We start from the raw sequence: 12,333 nt of genomic DNA on the forward strand, positions 1-12,333 counted from the left end.
GTTAGGAGTTGGAGACCAGCCTGGCCAGCATGATGAGATCCCATCCTTACTAAAAATACACAAATTAGCTGGGCATGGTGGTGTGCACCTGTAATCCCAGCTACTCGGGAGGCTGAGGTAGGAGAGTTGCTTGAACCTGGGAGGTGGAGTTTGCAGTGAGCCGAGATCGTGCCATGGCACTCCAGCCTGGGCAACAGAGCAAGACTCTGTCTCGGAAAAAAACAAACAAACGAAAAAAACAAAAAAACTAGAAACTTGAAAGTGGTTTGGGGTTAAAAAAAACTTTTTAAAAAATGTCTAAAGGGACATCCAGAAGAAGAAATCCTGACACAGTTATTTTCCTTCTCATGTTGACCTATTGCTCCCATTTTGTAGGAAATTATCCCCAGGACCACTAATCAATGACTAAGGAATCATGCACTCACAAGGGGCTGCTATTGTTTCTCCACAGAGGATGTAGGATATAATTTCTTATCCTCTTAAAAACACCTCTTTCTGCCACTTACTAAGTTCTGGTAAAAAGGAGATACTAGATTACCCTATTTGATCCAGAGAGCTGGTAGTTACTGACTAGGAATGCTGTGCTTTAGCTTTTAAGATTGGCCCGTGTGCCCATCCTGAATTTTTGGCAGGTCCTGCCCGAGATTTGCTTCTGTCTTTGGTAGTCCCGGCTCCTTCTCAGCCGAGGTGTCGCTCACATCCTGAAGACACGACGAAAGCCTTCTGCAGGAGGGAGCTTGAACTGAAGGAGGCTGCGCAGCTGGTCCCTAATGACATGGTATGCCCCTCTCATCTCCCTTTAGAAAAGGACAGAGCAGCAGGACTACAACGTCTCTGTGCCCTAACGATCAGCATCACCATGAACACCTAACCAAAATATGGAAAAAGTCTGGGCACAGCAGGAATATAAAACTTGCTAGGACAGGGACAACTTGGAGGTTCTGCAGGGATGACTCCCTCATCCTAACCCTAATCCAAAAATTCTAAAGAAAGACTTGAAATGAGAAAAAACAAACAAAAATTCCAAAAAACTCTAAGTGGAAATGTTTAGGATAATGTTCTTGAAGGTTATGGTTTGATCCCAGTGAATGTATCTCGGATTGTCTTTCCTCTCTTCTAAGGGAGCTGAGAGCCCTGAACCAGGGGCCAGGGGCTGGGGGCCATTCTAGAGCATCAGCCTGCTGGCTCTAGGAGAAGAAGCAGCAACTCGTATCCCCATGCTTTTTTCCTTTTTCTCTTTTCTTCTCTTCTCTTCTCTTCTCTTTTCTCTTCTTCCTTTTCTTTTCTTTTCTTTTCGTAAGGCAGAGTCTTGCTCCGTTTCCCAGCCTCGAGTGCAGTGGCACAATCTTGGCTCACTACAACCTCTGCCTCCCGGGTTCAAGCAATTCTCCCTGCCTCAGCCTCCCAAGTAGCTGGGATTACAGGTGCCCACCACCACGCCCGGCTAATTTTTGTATTTGTAGTAGAGACAGGGTTTTGCCATATTGGCTGAGGTGGTCTCAAACTCCTGACCTTAGGTGATCTGCCCACCTTAGCCTCCCTAAGTGCTGGGATTACAGGCATGAGCCACTGTATCCGGCCAGCCTTTTTCTTTTTCTTTTTTTTTTTTTTTTTTTTGAGATGGAGTCTCACTCTATCGCCAGGCTGGAGTGCAATGGTGCTATCTTGGCTCACTGCAACCTCCGCCTCCCAGGTTCAAGCGATTCTCCTGCCTCAGCCTCCCAAGTTGCTGGGACTATAGGCACACACCACCATGCCCAGCTTATTTTTGTATTTTTAGTAGAGACGGGGTTTCACCATGTTGGCCAGAATGGTCTCGATCTCTTGACCTCATGATCCGCCTGCCTCAGCCTCCCAACGTGCTGAGATTACAGGCGTGAGCCACTGCACCCGGCCTCAGCCGCCTTTTCTTCACATTAGAGGATTTTCAAACACCAAGTTCAGTTCTAGAAGCTTTAGATAGATGATAGATGACTAAGAATGCTGGCCACTTGTCAAAATGACCATTTGTTCTGCAAGAGTAGTAGATAACTCATAAGAAAGATTGCTAGTCCATGTAATAAATTTGTTTACTGCATCTGAGCTGTATTTACCAATGAATTAAAATTCTAGTGAGAAAAAAGATGCTGACTTCCAATCATTTTATCGCTAAATAGAGGAAAAGTCAGTTCTCTAAACACACCTCAGCATGTCAGATTCTTTTATTTTTTATTTTTTGAGACAGATTCTCACTCTGTCACCCAGGCTGGAGTGCAATGGCACTATCTCAGCTCACTGCAACCTCTGCCTCCCAGATTCAAGCAATTCTCCTGTCTCAGCCTCCCGAGTAGCTGGGGTTACGGGCACACACCACCACGCCCAGCTAATTTTTTGTATTTTAGTAGAGACGGGGTTTCACCGTGTTGCCCAGGCTGGTCTCGATCTCCTGAGCTCAGGCAATCCACCCACCTCAGCCAAAGTGCTATGATTACAGGCGTGAGCCATCACACCCAACCTAGAATGTCAGATTCTTAATGTATTTGTATTTTGTTTTCTAATCTAAAGGAGAGTTTGAAGCAAAAACTGGTCAGAGTGCTGGAGGAAAACCTCATTTTGTCAGAAAAAATTCAACAGTTGGAGGAAAGTGCTGCCATCTCAATTGTGAGTGGGCAACAATCACATACTTATGGTAAGTTGAGGAAAGCCATGATATATGGGGCCTCGCAAGACAACTGTTTGTTTATAGATGACCAATTTAGTAACCTTCATCATGCTAGCTCACATGGCTGCCTTTGGCCTACTTGGTCATCAGTTTTCCTGGCAGTTAACAGAAACAATCATCTTGCCTCAGAGAATTGTAATGCAGGTGGCTTGAGTTACCAGATGAAGCTCTTGTCAGTGGAAAGCATGTTCAAATATTACTATTGCCATTAATTTTGAGAATGACACATGCTTTTGTGATTGTAACACTAAGAACATGTTCTTTATAGAAAGTTTGGAAAATACAAGGAAAATATAACCCCATGATCCAGCAATAACTTCCATTCGTGTTTTTGGTATATTTTCTTCTACCTCACTTCTCTGTATGTTTTTAACTCCAAATTAAAAATTGTGGATGGGCAGGTGCAGTTGCTCACACCTATAATCCTAGCACTTTGGGAAGACAAAGCAGGAGGATTGACTGAGTCCAGGAGTCTGAGACCAGTCTGAGAAACATAGTGAGAACCCGTCTCTACAAAAAATAAGAACTTAGCCAGGCATGGTGGTGTGCACCTATAGAGCCAAAGAGGCTGAGGCAGAAGGATCACTTGAGCCCAGTAGTTCAAGGTTAGAGTAAGCCTTGATCATGCCACTGCAATCCAGCCTGGGCGAATGAGAGACCCTGTTCCAAGAAAAATAATAATAAAAATAGGCCAGGTGCGGTGGCTCATTCCTGTAATTCCAGCACTTTGGGAGGCCAAGGTGGGCGGATCACTTGAGCTCAGGAGTTCAAGACCAGCCTGGCCAACATGGTGAAACCCTGTCTCTACTAAAAATATAAAAATTAGCTGGGCTTGGTGGCAGGTGCCTGTAATCCCAGCTACTCGGGTGGCTGAGGTAGGAGAATTGCTTGAACCCAGGAGGCAGAGGTTGCAGTGAGCTGAGCACTCTAGCTTGGGCAACAGAGCAAGACTCCCGCTCAAATAATAATAATAATAATAATAAATAATAATAAAACTGTGTCCTGGTTTTAAAAAAATAATTTACATATAATTAGGTGCACACATTTTAAGTTTGATCTCAATCAAAATACAGAACATTTCTAGAAAGTTTCTTCATACCTTTTTATAGTCAGTTTCCCCTACTCTTGACCTCAAATAATCACAGACTTGCTTTCTACATCCTAATGTTATTAATTTCATAGTATAGGCATTTCTACAATATCACAAGAGTATACCATATTTATCTGTTTAGTCCTCTAGTTGTTTTTATAATGGTTATATATTTAGAATAAAATGATTTTAAATTATTTCTAAACATTCAAAAGAAAGACCTGAAGTGAAGGAAAAGACCCTAGAATCAAATACTTTTCTGAGATTAACCTTCTTCCCTTTTGATGGAGCTGAGAGTTCTAATATTTAATATTTATACTATTATAAATAATGCTGCTATTAATGTCTATGTACGGAAATCTTTGTGTACATTTCAGACTATTTTCCTAGGAGACGGTCCTAGAAGTAGAATTAGTGAGTCAAAAGATGGGATATTTTTGAGGCTTTTGTCATATAAATCACTTCCAAGAAAGTTGTTTCAGTTTACACCCACCTCAGCAGTGTACTTGAATACCTCTTTCACTCCACTCTGCCAACACTGGGCATTTTTTCAAAATTTGCCATTGTGATAAGTGAAAAATAATATCCTATTTAAGTCTTAATTGTACTACTTTATTATCAGCATAGTTTAGGTCAGTATTTTAGATACAGTTTGCCCTTGACAGACTAGCTTAGCACCCCTAACAAATTATGGGTACATGGATTTATATGAGGAACTCGATTTCGAAGTTCTGCAATGGAAACACTGAATTTCCATTGTTAAATCTCGGCACTAAATAAATAATTAAATAATTCTCAGCACTATCTGATACTCACAAGCCTGAATAATCAAGGTATCAGTCTCCACTTACCTACTTTGAAATTAAAAGTAGGTATTTGTCCACTATACACTTACTTTCATTCAGCCAAGAGACCCAGTATACTATTTTGGCTTACTGGTGATAAACAAGCTTTTGTGGCCTTGTTTTCCACCTTCTAGAACCCTCTTACTCAAGATGTGATCCACATATATCACCTGGGAGCTTGCTAAACAAGTGGGGCCTCACCTCAGGCCTACTGCATTAAAATATATTTTTAGCAAGATCCCCAGGTGATTTGTAAGCATATTAAAGTTTAAGGCTGGGCACAGTGGCTCATGCTTGTAATCCCAACACTTTGGGAGGCCGAGGTGGGTGGATCATCTGAGATCAGGAGTTCGACACCAGCCTGGCCAACATGGTGAAACACTGTCTCTACTAAAAATACAAAAATTAGCAGGGCGTGGTGGCATGTGCCTATAATCCCAGCTACTCGGGAGGCTGAGGGAGGAGAATTGCTTGAACCTAGGAGGTGGAGGTTGCGGTGAGCTGAGATCAAGCCATTGCACTTCAGCCTGGGCAACAAGAGCGAAACTCCGCCTCAGGGAAAAAAAAAAAAAGGTTTAAGAAGCACTATTAGAGAAGATTGGCATCATTACAACCAGAGTTCCTGTTCTTTTACCTCCTTATCATTGCAGGTAATGGTAGCATATTGGGGAAGCTAGGTATGAGTGTCTTAGGCACAAATTCAGTTTCTACAAGTATTAATTGAGTTATTACTATGTGCCTGACACCATTCTAGATGTTTTCACGTACTACGTAGGGAGTGAAGGATGTACAAAACAAACTAAAATGGAGAATATGGAGTGAGACCCAATATCTATTGACTGTCTATGCTAAGTGAGGGTAGGTGTCTCACTGAATCCTCATAACAGTGCTAAGGAGCAAGGTTATTAGCTCTAATAAAAGTCAGAAAAATGAACCTACACATGCAATATTAAGTGGCTGAAGTTTAACTCAGATCTGTTGCCAACCCCTGTATTCTTACCACCATATCTCCTATACTCAAGTAAGGAAATGGAGTGTGAAGTTGGGTGCCATGGGGCACTCTCAAGATGTCCATCTAAATACTTATATTCTGCTCAAAGACTAGCAGCTTGGAATCCTTTTCACCCCTGGCTACTGTGCCCTTTGTAGATGATCTTCTGCACAAAAACCAACAGCTGACCATGCAGGTGGCTTGCCTGAACCAGGAGCTTGCCCAGCTGAAAAAGCTGGAGGAGACAGTTGCCATTCTCCATGAAAGTCAGAGGTAGGAGAGGGTCTATCTAGCTTGCTTCTAGAAGCAGATATTTACTCCTTTTGTCTCCTTTGTTTTGCTTGGAAAGTTAATATCTATGCACTTTGCAAGTGAACTCCATTCTGTGTGTAAACCTCCTGTATCTGGCCAGTTAGCTCAGGGATCATAAAAATTACTGCTTCCCAGAACACATCAGGGACTAATCGTCTTTGTTGGCATTGGTGGGTTGCAACACCTTGATAATTAGCTTCTCACTGGATCTGATGGGACCTTTGTTTGTGTCAGTTAACTTTTCTGGGAGGTCAGTACATACCCCTAAAATCGGCCATCTGGCTCCTCTGCAAAATGCCTGCTGTTGGTCACAGAAGACATCAAGAGCACTTGGCAGGGAGTGATAGGGAAAGAACCCAAAGTGTGTTGTTTCCTTCAGAGGAGCTCAACAGCATCAGTCCTTAAAGAACAGCACCCCTGGCCAGGTGTGGGGGCTCACGCCTGTAATCCCAGCACTTTGGGAGGCCAAGGCAGGTGGATCATGAGGTCAAGAGATTGAGACCATCCTGGCCAACATGGTGAAACTCCGTCTCTACTAAAAATACAAAAATCAGCTGGGCGTGGTGGCACACGCCTGTAGTCCCAGCTACTGGGGAGGCTGAGACAGGAGAATCACTTGAACTCAGGAGACGGAGGTAGCAGCAAGTCGAGATCGTGCCATTGCACTCCAGCCTGTTGACAGAGCGAGACTCCGTCTCAAAAAAAAAAAAAAAGGCCGGGCGCGGTGGCTCAAGCCTGTAATCCCAGCACTTTGGGAGGCCGAGACGGGCGGATCACGAGGTCAGGAGTTCAAGACCATCCTGGCTAACACGGTGAAACCCCGTCTCTACTAAAAAATACAAAAAACTAGCCGGGCGAGGTGGCGGGCGCCTGTAGTCCCAGCTACTTGGGAGGCTGAGGCAGGAGAATGGCATAAAAACCCGGGAGGCAGAGCTTGCAGTGAGCTGAGATCCGGCCACTGCACTCCAGCCTGGGCGACACAGCGAGACTCCGTCTCAAAAAAAAAAAAAAAAAAAAAAAAAGCACCCCCAGGATACAGGCCAGGCAAAAAAAAAAAAAAATCAGAAGAGACCTCAAGACTATGGCTACATTTAGAGAAGTCCTTGAGATTTTGGCTTGCCAATAATATACATTTACGAGGACTTTTGCTGCAGTTTAAATATAAGCACTCCATCCCCAAACCTTCAACCTCCTACCTCACTTCCTGATTTTCATTTGGTTAGCTTTATATTCAGAGGATTAGACCCAGAACCATTCTGGATTTGTCTGAAAAGCTTTTCATTATAATTATTTCAAACATTACAAAAGTAAAGAAAATAGCATGATATGGTTCTCAAACTTGGGTATGCCTCCAAATTAACTCAAAGGGCGTGTTGAAATGCAGATTACTGGGCATCATCCCACAATTTTTAAGTCAGCAGGTCTGCGTTGGGAACTGAACATCTGCATTTCTAACTAGCTTCTGGGTGATGCTATTGCTGCTGGTCTGGGGACCACACTTTGAAAACATTAGGATATATTGCTTTAGTGATGTACGGTCAAAATACTCTCTTTTAAATTAACCAGAAATAATCCTTCTGAAACCAGACAGGTTCACTTGTTTTATTTTGCCTTGGATTCTTAGGGAATTTTAAAAATAATTTTGATTTAATCTTGTTTTCATAATTATGTAAAACATTTACACAGTCCCAATGTCAACTTATAGAGTTATTTTATAGAAATAAGATAAATCTGGAAAAATCCAGCTTCTTCTCCTGTCTTTGCTGTCCTTTCCTTCCCTCCCACCATCCTTCTATTGTAGGTGTGGGTGTATATTTGTATTCCTCCATTATTACATAAGAAGACACAGTGTTGCTTTAACATTTCATCTTGAAAATCCATTCATAGTGGTGTATAGAGTTAGTTCTCATTCCTTTTTCTAACTGCATAGTGCTCAGTTCTGTGTATGATATACCACTTATTTAATTAGTCCTCTGTTGATGGACATTTAGTTTAACATATTTTGCCATTAAAGATAGTGCTATAATGAATAGTATCGTGCATACATTTTTTTTTTTCGGCCAGTGTGTGGATGGCTTTTAACATTAGCTGGTAATACAGGCCAGGTGTGGTGGCTCGAGCCTGTAATCCGAGCACTTTGGAAGGCCGAGGCAGGTGGATCATTTGAGGTCAGGAGTTTGAGACCAACCTGGCCAACATGGTGAAACCTTGTCTATACTAAAAATACAAAATTAACTGGGTGTGGTGGTGCACACCTGTAATCCCAGCTACTTGGGAGTCTGAGGCAGGAGAATTGTTTGAATCTGGGAGGCGGAGGTTGCAGTGAGCCAAGATCCTGCCATTGCACTCTAGCTGGGCAACAAAAGTGAAACTCTGTCTCAAAAAAAAAAAAAAAAAAAAAAATTAGATGGTAATAGAGTTCAATGCTGCTACTGCTAGCACCATTAGTGAATTGTAGTGGCAGGATAGAAGTAGATGTTACGATTTGGGGTAGAAATTAGAGGCCGGATCAGGTGCCAGTGACCCAAGGCTTCTACTTACCTCATCATCAAAGTGCTTTGGAGAGAACAGAACAACCGCTAGCTATATATAAAATGGGAAATGTATTACTGCTTCAGTAAGTCTGGAACATAATCAAATGGAATTGTAATGAAGAAACTGCAGGTCTGCTTTTAAAATAACTCAATCATAAATTGGACAGTTCCTTCTATTTAAATATGTGACTTCATTTCACATTTGTCTTTGGGAAACATTTTGGGTCTGCATGGTATCTCTCTTGCTTTTATGATTTCATGACTGCCTTTTTCCCCCGGGCCTCAGATCCCTGGTGGTAACTAATGAGTATCTGCTGCAGCAGCTGAATAAGGAGCCAAAAGGTTATTCTGGGAAAGCGCTCCTGCCTCCTGAGAAGGGTCATCATCTGGGGAGATCATCGCCCTTTGGGAAAAGCACATTGTCTTCCTCCTCACCAGTGGCACATGACACTGGTCAGTATCTAATACAGAGCGTCTCGGATGCTGCCCCAGAGCCTGGCTTATGGAGCTAGCATGGAACCCACACCACAGCTTCCCTGGTCCACAGAGGCTCTCACCGCCATTGCCACCAGTATGGTGGTATGTACTCACAAAGATTAAGAAAGAAATGTATTCTGATTATATTGTATTTGTCCTTCTTTTTATTTCTCTATTTATCTCCCCCTATTGAGTCATTCTTTCCTTCTGCCCACAGAAATAGTTGGCACTTAGTCCCAGCTATTGTATAGACATTGCATAGAGACATTTGGCTGAAAATGTTGAAAGGGGAAAATACACTAGACATTTTTCCCCTATGTCATTTGAAACTGTGTGGTAGAAAGTTAAAAAAGAACATCCGCCAGATTCATCAAACAGGGTTTGATTACCTCCCGCCATGGTGAAAAGCTGACAACATCTGGTGTCTGCCCTGGAGCAGCTAACGATTTAGTCAGGGAAAAAAGCAAACTCGTGTAATGGGGCCCAAAGCTTGGAACTGGTACTAAATAGGTCTAAACAAAAGCCTGATGATGTCCTGAAGAGGGAGAAAGAGTGAGTAATGGCCACTGTAGGATTGGAGAAGGCGTCAGTGAGGCTTATTTGAATGGACGCTGCAGAATGAGTAAGAACAATAGCAGGTAGAGGGGATGCAGAGCCTCCCAGGCCAAGAGTACAGAGAAGAGTCTGGAACACCACAGGGGGATAGTGGGGCAAGGACAGAAGTGTGGGACATGGAAGAGGTGTAATATCATGAGAATGTCCCCAGAGCAAGTGATCTTTCATGAAGGGGGAGACATGAAGAGGTTACCAGGCAAAGCATGTGGCTGAGGGCAAGAGCAATGGGGAGAAGCTGCAGAGAGTAGCAGCATGTGTGAAGGCTGGGAAATGCAAAGGGACGTGGTTTCTTCAGAGAGCTGAGGGCTGAGAGGAGGTAAGCAGGAGCAAGGTTGCACTGCTCCTTGAAGATTTTAGATTGGGAAGGCAGAGGAGTGACAGATTGTGTTTGAGAAGCTTTCTCAGGACCAAGCATAGGGGCTCACACCTGTAATCCCAGTACCTAGGGAGATTGAGTTGGGAGGATTGCTTGAGACCAGCCTGGGCAACATAGTGAGACTCTACCTCTACAAAAAAAAGTTAAAAGTTAGCCAGGCGCAGTGGTGCATACCTGTGGGCCCAACTACTAGGGAGGTTGAGGCATGAGGATCGCTTGAGCCCAAGAGTTCAAGGCTGCAGTGCACCACTGCACTCCAGCCTGGGCAACAGAGCAGAACTCTGTCTCTGAAAAAAAAGAAAGAAGAAGTAGAAGGAGAGAAGAGAATGGGTTGATCATGGTGTGAAGTAGGGGAGGACCAAAGGGGAGCTAGACAGCCCAAAGAAGAGGCAGAGGCAGGCCAGACTAGATATGCTGCTTCTGAATATGTTAGCTTTGGGCTCAGCATCCAGTTTACATGTGGGTGCCCTGTACTTTTAATCCTGATTGGGCATTTAAAAAATCAATGGGGAAACATGATGTAAGTGGTTCTAGGTATGTTTCTGCTTCAGTGGCCTCCCAGGGTGCTAATGTCACCAGAGAGTGTGTAGAAGGTGAAGGATTTTCAACCTAATGCCACATGGTACTTCTCTTCACCTTCAGGGCCACGTCAGAGAGAGAGAGACAAATGGAAGGATTAGATAACTTACTTGTACCCCTGATTCCATGCTGTGCAGGGAAGGAGAACCACCGCCATACTAATGAGACGTGACAGTCACAAGTTTCTAAGTTATAAATCCACAGACTTCTGGATTTTAAGTGGCTTCCCAAAAGCAGCTTGTACAGAGGAGCCAGAAGTTTCTCTGAGCTGCAAGGCTCTGAGGGATCTTGAGCAAGCCTGTGCTCTGTGGAAATGTCAGTAAGAGCAGCCTCCCTGCACCCCCGCTGCCACTTTCCTGGGCCTGTCTTTGTCTTACTGAGAGACTTCCAAAGTGTCTTGCCCAGGTAGGGGAGCATCAGCCAGTGGCATTGCATCCCTGCGTTGTTATATTTCAGGGTCCCAGCCCAGTGCACAGGCCAACCTAATGGACACACCAGGGGGCGGGGAGGAATAATGCACTGCTTTCCTCCACCCCAGCCCTTCCTGCCTCCTCCATGAACATCTGATGGTACCAGCCCCAGAATCTGCTCAGGACACCTCCTAATGGGAACAAAGAACCTGGCCCAGCCCGTGCCACCCTCCACCCCATTTTCCATTGTCATTGAAAGTGGCTGATGCTGTCCCCAGCCAGGCACCTGCTAGGGTTGCTGTCCACGCCTGGGGAAGTCATTTGTGTTTCTGATTTTTCCCTGTATGGCACTTGGTCTACAGGGCAGGGATAGGGGTTACCATGTCAAAGACCTAAAGAGTTGTTGCCCTGAGGGGCTAACTGGACTCATCATGGAAAGCGGAGGACCCTTGAAACAAGCAGAAAACCCGTGGAGCAGAATCCCACACCCTAGGCCTGGTACTACCGCCAGAAAGCAAACAGGTCTGGGATGGAGACTGGTCCTCAGGGAGGTTCTGTGTCCAGAGGGAGGGGCAGAGCCACTCTCAGGTTGTCTCAAAAAAAAAAAAAAAAAAAAAGAGTAGCTCATCTGACTCTGTAATTTTATAGCCAAGGAAACACCCTTGGAGGGCTTTTCCTCCAAGAGTGGAGGGGCTTCTGCAGAGTAGAGGCCAGACCATGCCACTTGCCTCCCAGGCCAGGCTCTTTCCAGCAAGCCCTAACATTGACTTCCAAAACTGGGACAGGCTGACCGGTGATAGGGCTTGGCACCCAACGCTAGCCTGTGGGCTAGTCCCAGCCATGCAGAGCAGGTTTTAAAGGCTCTGTCCCTCTGATCCTAACCTCTTCTTTGTCCAGCCTGATTTTGCTAGTAAGGGTATCCAAAGCTTTCGACCACAAGGAGGCTGTTAGGGGAGGAGCAGTGGCATCGCTGGGCAATGGCTGCCCTGTGCCAGATTCTGCCAGACCCATTTGGTCTTAGGGTCCTCCTGGCCCTGAGTGGGCCTTAAATTCCCTCAGGCTTCATAATGGCATTTCGAGAAGAGGGGGCTTTACTCCTATGAGGTGGGGTTTGGAGGCTTAGCCATTCTCTCTGTGTTCTTCCAAGCCATACTGCTAGTCACAGGTATGGAGAAGCTACTGGGCCCCCTGCCATTGGATGGTACTATCACCTGCAGCGGAATAGTGGGAGCCTGGCCCAATTTGGAACACAGTTAAATATGCTTCCCTGTGAGGCTGTTTTGGTGAAAGCCAGAGGGTTTGGGTTTCACTCCTATTATGCTCATTTTAAGCTTGCAATTCAAATGAATTTTCCAGGGCTAGAGGAATTGTTCCTCTGCATTTTTGTTTTTTCATTAAACGCC

General features: G+C 44.5%; 1 protein-coding gene across 25 annotated transcripts in view; it reads left to right on the forward strand.

Annotated features, from left to right (window-relative positions):
• Positions 1–9,094, forward strand: part of LRRC36 (leucine rich repeat containing 36) — a 58,200-nt gene extending 49,106 nt beyond the window's left edge. For 14 of the 25 annotated variants that reach the window (XM_005592254.5, XM_005592257.5, XM_065536874.2 and 11 more), the window contains 4 exons: positions 633–778; positions 2,545–2,668; positions 5,786–5,900; positions 8,760–9,094. In XM_005592254.5, the coding sequence (XP_005592311.2) occupies positions 633–778; positions 2,545–2,668; positions 5,786–5,900; positions 8,760–8,985 (611 nt within the window). In that variant the 3' untranslated portion in view covers positions 8,986–9,094. The remainder of the gene's footprint in view (positions 1–632; positions 779–2,544; positions 2,669–5,785; positions 5,901–8,759) is intronic. The other 11 variants (XM_045382628.3, XM_074027359.1, XM_074027362.1 and 8 more) reach the window with 4 other exon arrangements.
• The last annotated feature ends 3,239 nt before the right edge of the window (positions 9,095–12,333 follow it).

Source organism: Macaca fascicularis, chromosome 20 (genome assembly GCF_037993035.2).
Source record: "Macaca fascicularis isolate 582-1 chromosome 20, T2T-MFA8v1.1".
In the NCBI taxonomy this organism is placed as follows: domain Eukaryota; kingdom Metazoa; phylum Chordata; class Mammalia; order Primates; family Cercopithecidae; genus Macaca; species Macaca fascicularis.